General features: G+C 34.1%; 2 protein-coding genes across 3 annotated transcripts; one reads left to right on the forward strand and one right to left on the reverse strand.

Moving 5' to 3' along the window:
- The first annotated feature begins 2000 nt into the window (after positions 1 to 2000).
- Positions 2001 to 7060, forward strand: Hd (humpty dumpty). Its single transcript, XM_026645779.2, has 10 exons — positions 2001 to 2217; positions 2329 to 2441; positions 2537 to 2732; positions 2807 to 2940; positions 3192 to 3417; positions 3805 to 3955; positions 4659 to 4876; positions 5943 to 6146; positions 6376 to 6568; positions 6754 to 7060. Exons 1-10 carry the CDS (start codon positions 2137 to 2139, stop codon positions 6930 to 6932), a joined length of 1695 nt encoding a protein of 564 aa, XP_026501564.2. The 5' UTR covers positions 2001 to 2136; the 3' UTR covers positions 6933 to 7060.
- Mi-2 lies at positions 7050 to 21677 on the reverse strand. 2 transcript variants are annotated; one of them, XM_026645778.2, is made up of 20 exons: positions 21505 to 21677; positions 21002 to 21072; positions 20526 to 20648; positions 16192 to 16333; positions 15133 to 15278; positions 14704 to 14871; positions 14301 to 14486; positions 13906 to 14052; positions 13695 to 13820; positions 13390 to 13562; positions 13111 to 13234; positions 12867 to 13016; positions 12592 to 12767; positions 12307 to 12481; positions 8770 to 12213; positions 8382 to 8576; positions 8074 to 8236; positions 7553 to 7695; positions 7399 to 7457; positions 7050 to 7330 (listed from the first exon to the last, which is right to left on the reverse strand). In XM_026645778.2, exons 1-19 carry the CDS (start codon positions 21539 to 21541, stop codon positions 7449 to 7451), a joined length of 5898 nt encoding a protein of 1965 aa, XP_026501563.1. In that variant the 5' UTR covers positions 21542 to 21677; the 3' UTR covers positions 7050 to 7330; positions 7399 to 7448. The 2 variants fall into 2 exon arrangements, with proteins under 2 accessions (XP_026501563.1, XP_026501562.1); XM_026645777.2 differs by having other exon boundaries at positions 14698 to 14871.
- Between the last annotated feature and the right edge of the window lie 322 nt (positions 21678 to 21999).

Below are 21999 nucleotides of genomic sequence, written 5' to 3' on the forward strand. Positions count from 1 at the left end.
TTCTAAATTTTAGCTGTATTATATTCTATGCCTTTATATTATGTTCGTATGTCTATGCTTTTCAGCCTCTACTACTTATTACACTTTTTTTATCAAAATATGTTCTGCCAAATCTCAAAGTTGTTCTGAAATTGAATTATTGAATTTCCATGCTATTCCATTGACACTGTTTGCCATGACATCAACATCACAGGAGATGAACTTAATACAGAGGAGAGCTCCAGCATATACTGGACTTTGTTCGACGCCAAATTTTAGTAGACCTTCGAAGTACTGTTGATAGCTTTCGCAATTTCTTCCTTTACAACCTTACGATAATGTCGTCGAATATTCTTAGCATAAAGTTCACTTTCTGACAACATGCCAATTTTTTACAACTTTAATCAAACACTCGTTGACGTGAAAACCGATATCATAGGGTAGACCTTCGCGGAATAAATAAAGAAGTGCTCAAATTATCGAATAATAGTATCCGAGTTTCAAAAATTTAAAAGGTTCAAAAAACATGAATATCCAGTCTAATATACAAAAAAAGAAAAGAGGAAAAATATATGTCAGTTCGAATAATAGCTTTTCCTATGTTAGTATTTATTAACGACTGACATCACTATCTTAACCTAATTAAGGACCTTTATTGATACTTAATGCTTATCGGGCTCTTACTAATATGTGCACCATAAATCCAGTATATTATGTCAGTTTGATTTGTTGGCTTAATTCTACTTCTAATTCGGTAATGTGATAATCCAGACTCAACGAGTCGAGATCCATTGTATACTATTTATACGACCCTGTCATAGCCTGATGATTATTAAAAGAGCCACTATAAACCTTCAATTACTGCAAACGTTACCGTTGTCGAAACTAAAAAAAGGTTTTAAAAAAGCGCCTAATATTGAAAGTACATATTATGTAGATCAATTCTAGAAATAAGTACTTTTACAAAGTAAATTACACAATCAATTATTACGCAATTTAGTAAAAGTAAAAAATTAGATGTACTTGACAAAGACAAAAATAAATAAATAAAGATATATTGAAAGTATATAATGGAAAATAAAAAATATATGTAGATGCCAACACAAAGGCTTATAAAGACACACACATGATAGGTATATGTTATACAGCAAAAGTTTCGTGATGGTCTAAGTGTTACACTTATTTCAGCCTAGCTCTCATTCGCCTAGTGTCTGGAGTGTAATGTACGATAAGGAACTTCGTTCCAAATACCTACATTGATATCCTAGTTTGCCTATATTTTCTATGAAAACATTTATTTATGTTTATAGTAGAATATTTATTGCAATTTTAGGTTTGAATTAATTACAAAACTCTTTTTTTAGAAACTCATAATGGGTAACTTGTATCTATATATACTATAAGTTTAAATATAATAATATCGAATCATTTGATCGTTAACAAACATTTTAGCAAGCTTTGACTTGTGAAATGTATACGTACCTACATTAATCTAGTTTTACACGGCATATAATTATCTCTAAATATATAGAAAAGGCAAAATAGTTGACTTACGTAGATATACCTAACTAAAACGTTTGTTACGTAACAATCTACCATTAGTTTTATAGTAAAGGCCTAGGTTAAATTTAAATCAATTTTACTGTTATTTTAATTTAGTTAAAACCGTTGAAGTAATAAAATGACAATCTGTTTAAATGTTTAAAAGGTATTGTGTATTTTGAGCACTTGAACAAGTATGATTACGTGATAAAAGTTGCAAAATATAGTCCTCTCCTCTCAGTACACCTAATGTAAATAAACAATACCTACTTGTGCTTATAACAACAAATCTATCGCACCGACCTATACAAATATTTATTGTTTTTGATTAAAAAATAAGATGAAAGTTAAGTAAATGTAGTATTTATTACATATTAACTTTTTAATATCCTTAACATAATTTTCTTTTTTAGTTATTTTATACTCTGTATTAATAACAAAATTTCAAAACTCAGACGTTTGACGTTTTCAATTATTATTATGTAAATAACGTTGGAATATCGTGTCTGCTTGCCTCGTTCTACTGTTTACATTTTAAAAACAAATATTTAGGATTAAAGGATATGTTACAGTATGAAAGTTTAATTCGTTTACAGTAATATAATTTATCGTGAGATGGATCCTCCTTCGCCATGGAAAACTCCGAATCAAGTAATGCAACTTCATAAGTTAAAAAAGCGAAAAAAAGCGTTACAGGCAAGTATGATTTGTATAATTGTTACTTAAACAGAATAATTCTAACTATTTGAGAATGGTTTATCCTTACAAACTACAGCAAAAAATAATTATATGTCCTATGTCTTTCAGGATCGAATGAAACAGCCCTCAACGTCCATCGCTGAAGAACCAAATAAACAACCAATTAATTTAGATTTTTCCAGAATCTTGAATGGAGATAAAAGAAAAAATCCATTTTCAAAGTAATATTTTTGTACATATTTTAACATAATTAATATTACGAATGAATAGTCTATCTGTTATTATTAAGAGAGTTAAACGAATATTTACTTTTCAGAAATAGCTTAGATCAAAACAAAAAAATTAAACTGGGCGATCCTCAATTTGATGAATCAAATGATAAGACTTTATTTGCATTATTAAAGTTGCCCTCAAATATTGTTGAAAAACCTCCTCAAGATGTTGACTCTGAGAAACTATCAACATTTTCAAACCTATTACAGAAATTTACAGCTGATCATACAGTAGAAACTGTAAGTATTTTGCTTAATCCAAATATTTGTTATAGCTTAATTTTAAATTATACAGTGTAATTTTTTTTTATTAGCATGTGGTGGAAAAGAAATACAAACATTTAACAATAGACTGGGCATTAAAAACCAAGCTAAGATTAATGTCAGCCAAGCCGTTCCCTTGGACCTCTAAATTAAAGGCTAGTGAAGAGGCCTCAGGAATAACAGGGTACATAACTTTTTTAATATTTTTAATTAAATTTGAAAGTCACATTCTAAATTAGGTTCATTTTTATTGTATGATTGTAAAAGATATAATAGATATGTGTTTAAACCAGAGATTAAATAAAATTCAATATAATTATATATAAATCCACTCTACAATATATTCATACAGTATAAATAAAAAATTACTGCCTATTCCTACTCTAGTTCCTAACAAAGTTTTGTTTATGTAATATAAAAAATATAATTTCTCAGCTTTGTACGTTGCCTTGATACAACTTTGTCATCTACATTGGACACGTCACCCAGAGCACGGTTCCATCAAACCTGCTTATACTGGCAACATCCACATCTCCCATGGATAAGCCTCTTCCCGCGTTCCACTGGAAAAGTTGCTGCAACTAATTTCATGGCGACTAATGAAGAAGCAAAGCAGGCATTATTTACTGAATGGACAGAGAGTTTTAGATCTTTATTTCAGGTGAGTCCATGTAAAGTTGACATTGAACTTTCTGCATATAAATAGAGCTGTGACAAAATGGAGTTGTCATAAAATATTGTAACAGCAACATCAATAAACATGTTCAGACTCGAAAATTATTATATATTGTATTTAAAATTCTAAAATAATTATAATTGACATAGGTGTAGCGAAAGCTGATTAGCTTACTATATCAAAATATCTATCATGTAGTAATTTCAGTTTTCATTCCTTTATGTTGAAAAATTTTTTGCTACGAGATATTTTTAGAATAGTTTTAGAAACAAATGACATATCGCTAAAGGTAACATCATATCTTGCAAGAGTTGTTTCCAGTAGTATTACTCTCCGAGGAGGAGTATGAGTCATGTACGTATGTTGCGGCAGCTGGTCCGAGCGCTGCACTGCCCGTACTTCTACGTGTGCGCGAACGCGTTCACGTGCGTGTTCCGCGCGGCCGGCGTGTGCGGCGCGGCCGAGCCCTGCGCGCTCATCGCGCCCACCACGCGCGGCCTGCGACACGCGCTGCGCCAGGAAGGTGAGCCCCCCTGCTCCGAAGCGGAGCTACGGTAGTAGACAATACCCTGCTATGAACAGGGGTGATTCGACAGAAAGTAAATCATCATAAAATCAAACTAGCCTTATATTTTATGATAACGTATGTGTGATTGTTAAAAGACTACTTGCAATTAAAATGGCAATTAGGTTTGTGATGAGCGAAATTGCGCAGAAGTGCTCGTCTTGAGTAGGTTAAACATCTTAAAAAATGTCTCTTACTCTTAAAAGCTAATAATGACCAAGGGTCTTAGAAAGAAGTCCATTTTATTCTGGACTGAAGCGGGGATAAGTTGTTACTTATCCCGGCTTCGCATAACACGCTCGATGCTGACAAACAACACATATTCATGTTATTTGTATAGATATATTTGCCTCAATTCAATAAATATCGCGTTCTTTAGACTGCCTTATATATTAATATATTTTTAAATACAATTTAAATTGATTGATATTATTATTGAGGCAAAGTTAAAAATATTTGCGGATTTTCACTATAGCAACCAGAAACTATAGGAACCATTATTTTACGTCCCTCGTACTGTACACTTTCTTTTATTTTACTTGTACTATCTATAATAATTATTTCTTCTTTTTCAAAAATGTCACCAGTGTCCAAGTTATTATTTTATAATATTTATCATTATTTTATCATCAAACTTACATTGTTTTCTGTTTCCGTTTAGATGTGGAATTCACGATGCCTCTCCGACCAGATAACAAAAGAAAACTCAATAATTCAGAAGAAGAACGCATTAAAAATACGTCGTTTGACAGCTGCTATGATACTATGGACGATGCAAATAACGAGAAAAACTGTTCGGGTGATGAAGAAGACCCAGACGAATTTCTCTCGCAGATGGGCTTAGAAACGGAAGAAATTAAGAAAATTAACAACGCGCAGGTAAAGATAGTAGAAGATACTTGTTTTTTGTCTAAATTGCTGTATAATATTTAACTATATTGTTTTGATACGGTGCCGAAACAAACATTCCCAACATTATTTTTTAGTAATTGTAATAGCAGTGCACTGCTGGGCTAAGGCCTCATCTTTTGAGGAGCTTATTACACCACGCTGCTCAATGCGGGTTGGTGGATACTCATGTGGGAGAATTTCATTTAAATTAGACACATGCAGGTTTCCTCACGATGTTTTCCTTCAGTGCCAAGTTCGAGATGAATTATAAACACAAATTAAGCACACGAATTCAGACCACTGAATTCGTGTGCTTAATTTGTGTTTAATTAATTGCAAGCACCAGCTTGCCTGGATTCGAACTTGAGATCATCGTTTAACATGCACCCGTCCTAACAACTGAGCCATCTTGGCTCATAGTAATTGTAACCAGACCATAACTTTTATCTTTTAATAAGATGGATCGCTAGGGATCCCATCCATTTTATTACAATATATAAAGCTATACATATAATATCTACATAGCAATGTTTCGAACAACTGATCTCTCTAACTTTTTATTAGTCTAGAAGAAAATGATTTTTTATTTTATTGACTACTCTATCGTACGTTCTAATTATTTAATGATATAATATCGAATATAAAGTAAATTTTAATTGATAGGTTGATTATGTTTATTATGTCATGTAATCGGGACGAAAAGGAGTCAAAAATTTTAATTGTTACAGTACACGTTATTTTTATCCTTATTAGTACCTAATACTATCAGCGGTGCAAGAACACATTTTTTTTTGTAAATCAACCTGACTTCGACTAGGAAAATGGATTTTATTCTGTATGTACGGCACTCTAACTAGGAATCATCACTGGTACAGGTATAAAAAAATCCGAAAATAATTCACTCGTACCACTTTGATCAATTCTAAAAGGATCAGTTTAGGTATTATCAAAGAACAAATTTGAAATTCCACACTGAACGTCTACTAACAATAACTTATGACATTCAAAGTATCGTGTCACATGAGTCAGTCTTGCCACGCGGCGCTGCCGACAGGCGCGCGCGTGCGCGTCGGCCGAGAGCAGCGTGGACAGCGCGGCCGAGTCGCTGGTGTGCGTGCGCGGCGCGGACGCGCAGGCGCTCTTCAACTTCCTGCTCAACTGCAAGTCGGCCGTGAGCCCGGCCGGGCCCTTCGCCGGCGTGCCGCCCACGCTGCTGGCGCCCACCGCCTTCCACGGCGGCACGCTGCAGTCCTTGAAGGTGACGGTGATCTACTCTTTGATATTTAGTTCTATTTGACTCTTTCTAAACGTTCAACTGACATTACTTAGAGCGCATGTAATATGTTCGCACATTTCTTTTCTTGATTTCATTTGTTAATATTTTATATCATACCTTCGTTAATTTAGAACGTTATAAAAATCTCTGATATACAAAAAGTGTTACCAAGTATTTATTAATTTACCAATTGATTGATGCACATTTTTAGGTTCGAGAGAATGTTATATACTCAGACAACAAGAAATACTATTCTATAGAACTGAGAGGACCGATCCTTCCGACGACTGTGCATTCTCTGTTTAACCTACTCAAAACTAGCACTTCTGGGGAATTTAGCGCTACATTCGCTCATCACAAACCTACATTGGCATTTTCATGGGCAGCAAAGAAAATGGCAGAAGGTTAGTTTAATTCAAAATTTACGAACACTCCCTTATCGAAAATGCACCAAATTATTAACTAGTAACTTAATTAAACAGTATATTCTATAAAGAATTCTTTTCTCGAGAATGATTCTATAAAAAATAAGAAAATTTAATAATAATCTACATTTGATTTACAAATTATCATATTTTATTTATTGCAGATGAGGCTTCAAATGAAAACGATCCAAACCATTTTACCAAAGCTTTTAATAAAGAAAACTTATCAGACTGTGGCATTCATGAAGATATGTTGCAATTGTTCTGTTCGTCTGATCCAAATTCTGTGAAATCTTTGGACAGTGTTAAATATAATTCAGAAGACGATACGTTTACGTGGTAATCCTTCCGCCTGTTGTAGTACAATTATGCTGTGTGTATTTTATTATTCCAATGTTTAAATCATGAAGTTCAAGGAATATTTTTGTATTTCGTTGCTTGTTTAAATACAATAAAACAATTTTTACGTAATTGTATGATTTATTCAATTTTCATTTTTGGTAAATTAAAAATAAAGATTTCATAAGTCCACAATCACTTACGCAATAAAACAAGATTCATACAGATCAGGATGAAATAAATAATATTGTGAGAGTTCTGCTCTAGTATGACGTAATATTATGTTACCTAACATAACTGCACTAATCACTAATTATATCACTTCAAACCCAAGGTGGAACAGGAATCTTGGAAAAGCTTAAATCTAAATTATTCGTCTAAGCGTGATGCCAAATCCGGTCACTGAAACAAATAAAAAAATATTTATATTTTATAACAAAAAAAAATTTAAATAATGCAACCTTACGTACCTGCACGCTTATGTCAACTTGATTCTTGTCAATTAATTATTACCGTAGGCTTATGATTTCTAAAAATAAAAATAAAAAGTTAGCAACGATGGTAGTACACATAAAACAATATTTACATTATAATAAATATGGGCTAAGCCCATATGAAACGTACATTAGACGAGGGTGTGGCGGGCTGTCCGGGCACGGAGTACTGCGGGCGGAAGTTGGTGAAGTTGGCGGCCGCCGCGGCCGCGGGGGAGAAGCCCGGCAGCGAGCCGCCGGCGCCGAACCCGGCCGGGAACTGCGCCATTTGAGCTGCCGAACACAAGGACGGTTACATTACTTAAATTCCATGAGTGTTTTCAGTCAGTCTAAACAATATTCTAGTGTAAAAAATATAAATAATTATTTTATCAATACAGTAAAATATTACCAAAATCGTATAATGCATAATAATGTTCGGCCCAGAAGGCTGCGGTGGCCAATCTCTAGTTCTAGCATACTATGTCAAAGACTTATTATAGTCAGGAAGTATTTTCACAAAAAAATCTGTCCACTACAATTATCAGGATTATAAAACAGAGTTCAGATGCAGAACCCACGGTATCAATTTCAGGACTGAAAATCCCATCAATACTGAGTTAAACCAGGATTTGTAGTCTCATAAGTGTTTGCAACGAACAAAGCTGTTACCTGCAGGCACAGGGTTGCCAGCGGTGGCGGCCAGGCGCGAGAGGATGGAGCGCTCCGACATCTGCAGCCGCTGCGCCACCGGCGGAATGCGCGCCAGTGTGGCGGGTAGGCGGGACACGTCCGACTTCATGTCAGACAGTAGCTCCTCGAGCTGGTTCAACACCTGAGTGTACAAACAACATTCATTGATTAAGTTTTGTCTCATATATATTGAAACCCAGTATTATTAATAAATTTATTTCATCTATTTGATTATCTCCGACGTCAAAATATCAAATAAAATAAGAACAACAAGATTGTTCACATACCTTGTGCAGTACGGCGTTGGCTGGTTTATTACCCGCCAACGACTCCTTGCTGAGATGTTGGTGCGATTCCGCCAGACACTCCACTTCGGCGAAGCGCGCGTTGAGCGACATGGCGGGGTGGTTGGGGTCCTGCGTCAGGTTCAAGTACGCGGCACGCCGCAACTGCTCTTCGATGACTAACGCTTGTTCCAATAGCTGATAATAAAAAATAAAATTTAGTAAATATGATAATTAGCCATGAACAGTGTAGTAAAGTGTATTTAGTGGCATGTATAAGTCCTCATAGGTTAAAACTAAAAAATTGTACTTATTATGTAGTATCCTTGTTGCACCCATCGATTCAACAGGATAATAACATTTCATGTAATATATGAATTTATATATTTACCTTGAACCTTCGAGCCAAGAATTTGTTCTTAATCTCAAGGAAGTTGCCTTTGCCGACATCCATCTTGAAAGGCTCGTTTATAATGGCAAATCGCAAGTCATTCTGAATGTCTTGCCAGCGCCCGTAGCCGTGCGTTACAATACCAGCCAACAGCCAGTAATCATGCCGTCTATGCCAGATCTCATACTCTCGACCAGGTGCAGCAGCACGTTCTTCGTTTAACCACAAAGTATGCAATTCTGTAAAACCACCATCAGCTATATTGAACATAAACTTGCGGCGCTCTACTTTGAGATCTTCTTCCTCTTTGACGAGTACTACGTCATCATCATCGTCTTCTTTCTTTTCCTCTTTATTAGGCTTCTCTGAAGCTTCTGATTCAGCCTTATCACTCTTCGCGTCATCCTTTTTATCTGGATCTTCTTTCGGCTCTTCTTTAATTTTCTCATCTTTATCTTCTTTTTTCTCCGATTTCTCTTCCTCCTTTGAAGGCTCTTCATCTACAGACATACGTCTTTCGTCTTTTATTTCCTCTTTTATATCTTTTGTAGAATCCTTATCGTCTGGTTTTTCTTTTTCTTCTTTAATATCACTGGTATCCATGGGTTCATCTTTGTCTTTCTCTTTGCTATCTTTTGAATCAGATTTTTCATCTTTAGCTTCTTCCTTCTCATCTTTCTCTGACCCACCTGGTGTAGGTGCTTGACCAGATGCTTGAGTTATTTGCGTCGGAGCTGGTGAGGGCGCCGCTGAAGTAATAGGTGTGGCTGTAGAAGGAGCCGGGCTAGGAGCAGCACTTTCTGCACCGGCAATCTTTACGGGTTCTACTGGTTTACGAATTAATTCAGGCATGCTATAATACCCGTTGATGTGTTCAAACTCTTGTACCTTCTTTCTAATTAAACTCATGACACCGATTCGTGTCAATACGTGCTGTCTTGATAATCCTTCTCTTGGAACACCGTCAGCAAAAGTTTCCGCATTATCTGCGCCAGGTTCGCATAAGTGTCGCATAAATAGAGAAACATAGGCTTTGAAATTACGTTCAGACTTTCCTCTAAGGTCTCTGACTAACCACTGTGAGTTAAACGCATCTTGAGGCGGCATACCATATCGCATTATTGCATTGAGGAACGATTTTCTTTGTCGGGCATTAAAACCAAGAACTTCCATATTTCCACCAACACGAGCAAGCAGGGGTGGTAATGGTCTATCTCTTTCTTCACGTCTTTCAAGTCGACGCTTACTACGACGACTAAGTAAATCTCCATTATCATTCTTTTCATCGAAATCGTCATCTTCTTTGTCATCCTCGCTACCTTGAGAGAAATCAGAATTGTAATCAGAGCCATTCTCTTGCCATGTTGTATCTTCTCTATTTTCTGTCTGTGCAACACTACCATCGTTATAATTAACTTGTTTTCTTACCCTTTTACCTTTACCAAGGGTTCTTGCTTGATCTTCTTGATGCTGTTCATAGTGATGTCTAAGTAATTTAATCCAATATGCTGGATCAGTATTTTCAGCTTCCTGTTTTATAATCTCAGTATCGACTTCTTCTTCTCCGTCTCCTTCTTTGGTCGAATAGCTAGCCACTTTAAAGGAGCTAAGATATTCATTAGCCCAAGATTCTTTTTGTTCAATACCTTCTTTGGAACGATCTAGCAATTCTCCAACGGCCCTATCGTCATAGTGAATAGCTTCTTCTTTGCCCTCCTCTTCTTTGAAAAGCTCTTCTGTACCAAATCTAAGAATATCGTCCAATTCTTGTTTCGTAAAATTAGCACCTTTCCCACCCATACCAGGACGCACAACCAAGTGAGTTAACATCATTTTTCTCTTAGCAACTTGAGTAACTCTTTCTTCAACACTGTTACGAGTTACGAATCGATAGATCATGACCTTGTTGGCTTGTCCAATACGATGGGCTCGTGAGAACGCTTGAATATCGTTATGTGGGTTCCAATCGGAATCATAGATAATTACAGTGTCAGCAGTAGCTAAATTAATACCCAAACCACCAGCTCTAGTTGATAATAGGAAAACAAATTGCTGAGCACCAGGTGCATTAAACCTATCAATAGCTTCTTGTCTTATTGTTCCTGTAATACCACCATCAATTCTTTCATATTTATATCCTTCGCCTTCTAAGAAATCTTCTAAAATGTCTAACATTTTTGTCATTTGAGAGAATATAAGGACTCTATGTCCTTGTTCTTTAAGTTGTTTTAACATCTTGGACATAAGAACAAGCTTTCCGGAAGCTTTAATTAAAGCTTGTGTATCGTAATTCCCATGGGGACCAAGAGGTGCTTCTTCAGCCGCTACAGGGAACAAGTATGGATGGTTACAACATTTCTTTAAGTCCATCATCACATTAAGTAAGGACACAGTCTGACCACCGCTCTTTGGATTCAGTGCTTCGTAATTTCTAGTCAAGATATACTTGTAATATTTTTTCTGCATTGGAGACAACTCAACACGCACAATAAACTCCGATTTTGCAGGCATATTTTTCAATACATCGGCCTTTAACCGCCGCAACATATGCGGACCCAACATTTCATGAAGCCTCTTCACTTGCTCTTCTTTCGAAACATCTGCAAATTCATTTTGGAAAGCAGCTAGTTCATTGAACTTGTCTTTATTTAAAAAGTTTAAGAGATGGAACAATTCTTCCAGATTGTTCTGTAATGGTGTTCCTGTCAGTAAAAGTTTGTAATTAATGTGATATCCAGCGAGAAGCCTAAAGAACTTAGACTGATTACTTTTTAGTCTGTGAGCTTCGTCCACAACAAGGACAGCCCATTCAATAGATCCTAGGCAAGTTGAGTCAATTGATATAAGTTCATATGAAGTTAAGAGAACATTAAATTTCACTTGAGATTTGATTTTTGAAGGTCTTCCTCCTCTGTTCCCGCCATCGTCAAAAGTAAGTTCATTCTCGCGTATAACGGCTCTGGAATCTTTGTCACCAACATATGTAATACAGTATAAATCTGGAGCCCACAACTCAAATTCTCTCTCCCAATTAATGATTGTTGACAATGGAACGGAAACAAGGAAAGGTCCTTTGCAATGACCCTCTTTAAATAGAGAATAAAGGAATGTAACTGTTTGAATAGTTTTTCCGAGACCCATCTCGTCAGCAAGAATAGTGTCGATTCCTTGGCCCCAAGAGTACCGCAACCAGTTAAGACCTTCCAACTGATATGGATGGAGCTGCATTCCAGTTTCATATACAAATGGTGGTTGATCTTCATACTTCTTATTGAGATTTGTGGTTGGGCGATCTGGTGGTGGGTTATACTTTCTGCCTTTAACTTGCAATCCACTACTACTCTCATCTTCATCAATGTTATCTTTGTTCTTGCTTTTGCGACCAGCTTTCTTGCCTTTGCTTCCTTTAGTTTTACCTTCAGAAGTGATGAATGCACGCATATCCTAAAACACCATAATTTTATTTATAAAACTCTTTTAATTTAATTTTATCATTATATTAATGTATATTAATAAAAACTGTTGATTGATATGTACCTGATAATATTCCATGGCACACTTTAATCCAGCAATGTCTTCGTGTTCCGATTCCCATGTAGCCTGATCGTACGACAGATCTCGCCATTTTACCAAAAAAAATGTAGTACCGTCACGTGATGTGCGGTGATTTATCACCCTATGTACTATCAACCACTCGGGTTTTACGCCATATCTGAAAAGATCATTAAAAATGAATTTAACCATTCCCTTAATTTTATTTATTTTAGTTTTAGTAAGTAAAATAGTAATCAATAATAACAAATTTATGTCTTGCATTGTTACCTGTAGTATTTTTCTTCCAACATTTTCTCATCAGAGTCTTGTTCAACGCCATTTTTGTTTTTCATACGCTTTCTTCGACCTTCACGCTCCTCCAATGGTTCTTCCAATTTAGGTGGCTCCTCGGGATCCGATTTGCGCATGTAGTAACGATACATGAGCGGGTGGAATACATCCAGCTGGGAATAATTAAAAAGAAAATGCATTAATAAACAAATATTTTTTAGGGATGTTCTTAAGAAATTTGTAACTATTGTTATATTTATTATTTTTTTCACCTGTATCTCAGATATCCAGCTGCAATGCCAGTAGGAACGCTCATGCCACTTGACAAAGAACTCTCTTGAACGCGGTGCCTTTGATTTTGCCGGTTGTTCCTTCCATCGCCATGTCAATATTTTCGCCACTTTACCATCTAATGGTGGACACTGAAAATGACGAAAAATAATATTACAGTATAAAGAGCTTCGGTTTTAAAATAGGAAACTGTTACTAATATTGTAATTTTATATATAAACTCACACTACATCGAGGACACTTCCACTCCCCATCTGGAACTTCATCTAAAGGTGGATTAAGACAGAAACGGTGGTAGGCCGACGGACAGGAATCACAACACAATAGCTCTCCCCCATCTTTGCAGATCCTATAATAGAAATTATTGTTATTACTACATTCATTTTATTATTTACAAAAGATATCATTAACTTTATTTGTAATTACACATAACATTTAAGATTCTCCTTTAAATTGTAAATAAAATTAAGTCATTATTTTAGTTTTATATTACATGTAACTTACCTGCAAAACTCTTGATGCTCATCATCATCTTCTTCTTGATTGCCTTCAGCCTCACAGTGAGGACATGACCAGCGACCTTCCGGTGTCTCTTCTAGTTCTGGATCAAGACACACCAAGTGATATGCTCTTGGACATGTGTCGCAGAGAATAATTTCGCCTCCTTGCTGACAAACCTACAAATAAATCGCACTTTTATATATTATATTGAAGACTAGTATGTAAAGTTCGTATAGGTATAAGACTATTAAAAGTAGATTTTTTTAAGAGCCAGACAAGTTACAACTAATTATTATATAAATTCCCACCTCACAATAGTCCTGATGTTCCTGCTCTCCTTCAGCACCATCAGGGAACTTATTTGTTGTCTTCATTTTCTTCTTTTTCTTGCTCTTATTTCCGATTTTGGTCTTAGCCTTCTTCTTTGGTTGTTGCTAGAAAATAAATATATGTTTAATAATATATACCAGAGAAATAAATTGTTCTGATCAGATTGCTGTGTTTCTTTAGTATACTAACTGGAACATTAGGATCTTCCTCTTTCGGTTGTGGGGCCTCTTCTGTATTAGTTGGTGGTGGCTTAGGATCCTCGGCCTCAGCCAGCATCTGTTCAAACTCTGCATCAGAATCTGTATTTGCACCCGCACTCCCTTCTTGATCTTCCTCCTATGAAAATAATCAAACAAGTTTTATAAATATATATTTTTTATAATTACATCATCAATATAGTGCCATTATTCTATTTACTGTTTAGCCTGTTTTTAACACTCCAAGAAAAAGGATACGGCATTTTTTAATATTAGGAACGCAAACCGCCAGTAGAGAATGATTTTACACATGACACCATGAGTTCTTATGTAATATGTAATTTACGAAAAAGCTTAAGAAAAATATCATCAGTAGCTAGTACTCACACTGCTGGTGCGCTTCCGTTTGCTGAACTTGATTTTGAGCGTAGGAACCTTCGGCTTGCGGCCGGGCTTGCCGCGCGGCGTGCCTGTGTGCTTGGGCTTACGGCCGCGTTTGCGAGGAGCCGGCGTCCCCTCGTCGCTCACTCCCTCATCGTCTTCCTCCTCGGGCTCCTCGATAGAGTCTTCAATCTGAAAGTCGAGTAATTATTTAAAACATTTACTTTGAGTAAATCTTCAAATTACATTTTTAAATCTGCCATTTAAAATGTGATATGATATAAGGTAAAAAAGAATCTTTAAGTTGTATACAATAAAAAATTTAAAAAAAAGGACTTAAAGTTATTTCTCTTATTAAGAGTTGAAAATATAGGGAACTCTATGGCATTTGTAATAAAATCACCTTTACTTCTTTAGGGGTGCGTCCAGGACGTTTAGGCACGTAATCTGACGTAGTAGATGTGTTTGTATTCTCTTCAGAACCCATGTTCTGACTGCCACCATCCAAGTGTGGATTAGTTTCACAGAATAATCGCCATTTAGCTGCTACTAGCATCATCAACTTTGATACAGGTACCTAATACATAAAAAGAAATTACACAGATATCTAGAATTTATCTTAATTTAACATTACCGAAAGATTATCAGATAGATAAATATGCTCATTTATTTATTTAAGTTTCAGATTTATTTTATTTTTTTGGTTAATATAAGGTATAATCTTTCTCCTTAAGATGAGTGAAGGCTATTGCCTCAATGCAGGGCGAAGAACTTGACTGATTCGTGGACTGTTTCTTTTAAGTTTTATCATTCTGAGGAAAATCATTGATGAACTTACCTTTGGATTTTCCTTGACAAGAAGAGGGCGTACATGTTGTTGGAATAACTTGTAACTGGTTAAATTTTCGAGATCAGCATCTGAGTACTGAATGTTAACATCCGTGAGAGCAAATGAAGAACATACTTCCTCAACAGTGGGCATACCTGGCAATCATATAAATAACTCTAACATCAAATATTTTAAATATTTAATTTAAAAATACCTTTATAATTCTATTCAAGTAAAGGTTACATTCTTTGATAAATCAAATTGATTTTGATGTCCTGAAAATTTTATAATAGAAAATGGTTCCATATCCAGCTTAATCCAATACAAATAAAAAAAAATATATTGTCATTATTAATATAATATTTCAATTAGAGAATTTTCAAACAATTACTATATATTTTGTGTCAAGGTAGCGAAATTTATTAATAACTAGTTATTTTTATGAAGATATTAACATACAAATTACATCTCAAAACAAATTGAGGTTACAATAATTACATAAGTCACAACATTTAGAATTTAATTTTTAACATTTAGAATAAATAAACTAGTAAAGTACATATTACTTTTATACGTAAATATTTAGAAAAATTAATGATTATAAATTATAATTATGTTAATGTATATTTTTATGTCTGAGTACTTTTGCATATTAATAGATAAATATTTTTAACTATTTGCTAATTGGAACTTAGTTGTAATATCAACATTTCATATTATTATGTATGTAAATGTAATTTTTAAAATAAAAGTTATGATCTATTAACAAAGCAAAAATAATAGTACAGTTCGGAACGGAAAGGCTGCTAACTGTTTCTAACTGTTACAACTAAGAGGTATTAAGGTTATTTTTTTATTTAAATAAAATAATGCAATGCCCCAAATTAATGAATGAATTTTCTAATATTCCTATTTATCCCTCCTATTAAGCTTATCACTTGTGTTAGGAGTGGGGACGATAATAGCTCAACGGGTCAAGAGCGATCCTGCGACCTATTACATCGCTAGACGGCCCGTAAACCATTGCGCTATTGACGCTTAATTGCGAAGAAAAGATTTAATATTTACCAGAACCCGAATCAGACGCAACCGGAGTCGAAGTATTATGTTTGCTTCCTCGCCCTTTGCGAGATTTCTTGCTCGACGACACCGCGCTCAGCGCGTAGTCGCTGTCACCTTCAGCCTCGACTTCCGCGCCAAAGTCGTCGTCCTGGTGAGAATTCTTATATTACTTCAAACCTTCAATTCAAAGCCGTTAAATTACATTTTGGGGTTCATTCACGTCAAATAATGTGGCGTATGCGATGAGGTTACGATTAAAATTATTTATTCTAAAATGCATAAACATAGGTTGAGTTCTTTTCAAAAGTTTGTAATTATATGAGTTTTAGTCAATTATTAAATGTTACATAATACGCCCGCCGCCCCGTCGTTGCACAGCGTCCAAAGTAAATGGCTAGATGTCTTGTGGAACTTTAGGAGGAACATTTCCACGGTTGGAAATTTTGATAATTTCTTATAATTAACTGATTAATATATTATCTGTTATAAGTCTCACTGAAATAAATCGGCAAAAATTGTTGGACATCACGACACGATATTCATTAAGAGTGCCTGTAAGGTAAAGTGAAACTAAACCCTGTAATTTTCGAATTTTGGCACAAAATAGATAACAGATTGCTGACTTTTGAATGACAAATGAAGAAAATAAAGCTTTATTGTAAACGTGAATATTACGTAATATTCCGAATAATGGATCATTATAATATAAAAGACTTACATAACGAAAATAATTGATATTGTTTTTGTTATTATTATTAAAGCATTACACTTACTTTTTCATTGTCAAATATAAACACTACCACCGGTTCGGAAAAGAAAATACCCTGACCTGAAAAGAATCGGCGAAAGAAACTCAGCAAGTCTTTTTTTTTTGTTACGTGTAATTATTATGATATACTCAAACTCAAAATTCCTTTATTCAACATAGAAGCATCACACTTACTTATTGATGGTCAAATTAAACACTACCACCGGATCAGAAAAAGGAACACCCTGACCTGAGAAGAACCGGCGTAAGAAACTCAGCGGGTCTTTTTTTTTTGTCAAATTAAGTAGATATATAATTGTATATAAATAGAAACAGCCAGGAGGAGATCGTTTCATTCCCAAGGTGTGCTATCAAACATAAACTCACTAATTGTATAGTAACCTTTCGCACAAAAACGTTCCTTAACAATTTTTTTAAATTTGGGAACAGAAGCATTTTGAACGCTTTCTGGGATCTTGTTGTAGAAGCGTATACATTGCCCCACAAAAAAGTTACTGACTCTATGCAGTCGAGTAACAGGAGTAACAAGATTGTGTTTGTTCCTTGTACCAATGTTATGAGAATCACATTTTCTCATAAAAACATTAATATTTTTCCGTACATACAAAACATTACAGAATATATATTGAGAAGCAACAGTCAATATCTTAATTTCTTTAAATTTATACCTTAATGATTCCTTGACTCCTAGGTTATAGATTGCGCGAATAGCCCTCTTCTGCAGCACAAATATAGTATGGATAGCGGCTGCGTTACCCCAAAGCATAATACCGTAGGACATTATACTGTGAAAGTAACTGAAATAAACTAGGCGAGCCGTATCAACATCGGTAAATAATCTAATTTTTTTGACCGCGAATGCCGCAGAACCCAGTCTAACTCGCCAATCCGTTTATATGGGGGAGCCACTGTAACTTGGCATCAAGAGTAAGGCCAAGAAATTCAGTTGTTTCAAATGGATCCATCGATTCCCCATTGATAAGTACATCGGGTTTTACATTTTGCACGTTTGGTGTGCTAAATTTTACAATTTTAGTTTTTTTATACTTGTCTAAAGTGGTGTACGTTCTTAGAAATATTTGAGAAGAGCAATAATCAACCAATATCATCACAACATTAGCAAATTATTTTAAAAATAAACGTACACACGTCAGGGATATTCGTTGGGTTTACATAGCGTATATGTAAAACAAAAAAAGAATAAATACGGTTCAGAAATAAGTAATTCGTCTTACCGATTGATAAGACGAAGTAGTTATTTCTGAACCCTTGAAAGCTTTACACTCAACATAAGCCAGTTGTTGACGATTTAGAGGTAACATAAACAGTCTACTTGAACGAAGTATATTTTCATTTTGATAGTTTACTTTAGGATAATCGGTATGCTGATTTATAAGTTACGACGTTTTTTATAAATTAGTATAAGATTTACGGCCTTAGACTACATTCACACGGCGTATCCGTTTTAAGTTATAGGTTTTTTTTTTGGCGATGGCGTATGTGATTATTAGAGTGAGATCACAACAATCCAAATCGTATAAAAATATCGATCGGACAAAATATACATATACAGTGGTTCAGTAAAAACGGTGTGAACATAACCTTCAGTAGTTAGTAGCGACGGATCCGTCGAAAAAGCGTTCTTGTAAATACGGAACTTCGGTGTGAATGTACACTAACTTGCGTTATATTATGGATGTTAAATTAAACACTGACCAGTTTTATCTCTTTCTTACATCATTGATTTAACATTCGAAAGAAGAAGACACTGCATTTTTTAATGTATCACTCCCTAAACAACATTTAAAGCTTTTAATGAATGATAAGATTTAACCTAAAAACATAATTAATGCCTTTTAAACATATGTTTGAATGTTTTTAATATATGTTCTATCAGACGAATTCTTGATTATGACAGAGAATATTCTATATTCCACTTCATTCTAGCATATTCTATTGTTTATTTTCAACTAGCGACCCGGCTGGCTTTGCACGTGTAAATTTAGTAAATTATGATATGACATACACATAATTTATAGAACTCAGGAGAATAAAATAAAATTGAATTGGGTTATTACTTCAATTAGTACATACGGACAAACAAATTTTTATTCTTTATGATAAATTTTTTGATAGATAACAATCGAATCGAAACGTCTTGTTAAAAGCTTAGTTAGGGACCTAAATATAAATACAAGTGCAAGATTTTAGTAAATCCTTTTCACACACATCAAATTTATAACTGTAATAATTCATACGAAACAACATTATAATTATTTTCTGTTGAGATCTACATTAATCTACATATTTTAATCAAGGGGAATGAATCGCGTCGTTTTACTTTTATTCAGGTTAAAAATAAGACTCAAGTCATTAGAATCTAAATATCACAAATAATATTATAAATGCGAAACGGAGTTGGTTTGTCACGCTTTCACGTCTTTACTAGTCAACTGATAATCATGAAATTTTGCCTGCATGTTGTCAGGGCTACAAGAATATAGGGCACCTAACACTCGCCCCACCCTAAACGCGGGCGAATCCGGGGACGGAAACTAACAACACAATATGCGTCATTACAGCGTAGGCATCTCTTGCGACGGCGGTGACTTTATAAAAACGATATATTTTACGAATTCTCCAATTACAATTTTTTTATATAACCACGTCGATAAATTGTTAGATCCTTCGTCTATTTACTTTTTTTAATTAAAAAGAAAAGTTATATAGGGTAATACTCCTCATAAAAACGTTCAAGGAGCTAAAAATTCCGTAATCTATATAAAACTTACAATTCTTATACACTTGAAGGTAGGAATTTGTGCAAGCCCGCCTGAGTAGGTACTAGGTACCTTCTCATCATAACTCAGTCAATACTAACATGGAAAAAACACACCATGAAAGTTTTGATGAATATAAACATCTCACCACACACATTACATTGTGTAGAGTAGATTATGTTAGAAGGATCATCAATACAGAAATTTCGACCTAAATATATTTATTAAATTTGAAATATATCAACAAGGATTAAGTGCAATATGTAATAATTTATTAGTAAAAATATTTTTTTTAATTATTATTCCAATTTATATTGATAAATTTGCTATTGAGTTTTTTTATTATACATACAATTTTGTAGACAATCTTTTTGTGAGTTTATTATTAATTACTATTAGATCTCATTTAAACATTATTAACCTAATTATTTAATTATGCTTACATAGATTTGGGTCATACAAAATGCTGATTACAAAATAAACTTAATAAAATTAAATTTTCATTTTTTTCATTTCAATTATTCTCAATTTCTTGAAATATAAACATTGTAAATAGTTATTCATTCACAAAGAACAAAATGATTTATGAATTACTTTTATTTGAGACACTTATTGATTATTTCTATTAAAATAGATATTTAAGAACAGATAGATAAGATAGTCTCTATAGACAAGATAGTAAAGATGTGAGTGATGACTAAAAATTTGATGATGTGATAAAATTCTGTGTCAATATATTATAAATATAGTCATAACTTTTTATAAATTAATAAAAAAAAATTAATACTTACTTCTTCACTTTCATTCTTGCGCTTCTTCTTTTTCTTTCTTCCCTTTTTTTCTTCCCCTCTGGCTTTTCTTTTTTTTCCTTTCTTTTTCTTTCTGCCATCTTCTGGAGAATAGTCATCATCCTCCTATTACAGAATAATGCAAGGATAAAATTAAGGTTGATCAATATATTATATTTTAACATTTTATTATCATGATATGATAGATGACATATTATTATTGTTATAAATAATGCGATTGTTTAACAATATTAATAAACATTTTCTCTCGATTTTGGTTATTTAAAAAATGTTTTTCTTTTTTGCCGATTTTTTCTCTTGTTAAGAGATCAATTACTAGTATGTTTGATTGAATTTTAACAATGGTTATTCATATAGATATAATTAATTAAAATGTGATATATGTAACTTAAGAAGTATGTATGTATAATTTAAGAGAATTTTGAAAAAAATATATTATAAGTTTTTCAAATAATCACCTTTGGAGGAGCTTCATCACTCTCTCCTGAGTTATCATTTTGACCCTCACCTTCCTCCACGTCCTCGTCGCCTGCAACAAATATTTACAATAAAGTGGTCAAACCAGTCACTATGCTTTCCACCTGCACACCTTTGCAAGCACATGAGCATCATCATTTTTTGCGATGCACGCGCACTTCTAGCCATAAGGTCACTAATCCCTTTGTTTGGCGGCGTCCATTTTGTTAAGTAGTAATGAGGGGATAATGCATGTTCTTTTCTGTCACAAACTGCCACATAAAAATATTTACACCTAAATCATAACAAATATGCCAATATAACACTTAATCACATATCACTTTTTATAACTTTGTTTTATATCATCAATTTGCGTATGCACCTCACTATGAAAGCCGAAATTTTTCAAAATTTTAATTGCTTACCGCAAGTAAACATATGATACCGCTATTCGCGGCTTACCTATGACATGCTAGGAACTAAATCGAGTAAATCGAACCTTTACCTGCGAAAGATCCATCTACTTCATCATCTGATGCCATTTAGACAACTATATGACACAATCCAAAGAAAAATCAAAGATTTTAGTCTAGAAAAGCTAAAGGACGCGCAGTTTTTGCGACAAATGGTAATTAATTCAGAAATTGATGCCGCCGTCACTACGAAGAACTAGTGTGCAATAGCTACATTTTCTTTCTCTTTCAATTACACCCGGTACCACAGATTATTTAAAAATGATTTAAAGAAATTGGGTTACCAAATACAAAACTCTTTTTGGATGTGATCTAAACTACATAATATACTTTCATTTTACAATTAACAACTTTTAATAAGTTTATTTATAAAGAAGTAATATAGGGATTTGTGGTAATATAACATTTATTATATAGAGCAAAATCTTTCAGAAGTTGGTATTTTTATATTTATTTTACAATTAACTTTATAGTAATAAAGTGAGATGATAACTATAAATAAACGTACACAAATTTCAATAACGATA

Source organism: Vanessa tameamea, chromosome 8, assembly GCF_037043105.1.
Source record: "Vanessa tameamea isolate UH-Manoa-2023 chromosome 8, ilVanTame1 primary haplotype, whole genome shotgun sequence".
In the NCBI taxonomy this organism is placed as follows: Eukaryota; Metazoa; Arthropoda; class Insecta; order Lepidoptera; family Nymphalidae; genus Vanessa; species Vanessa tameamea.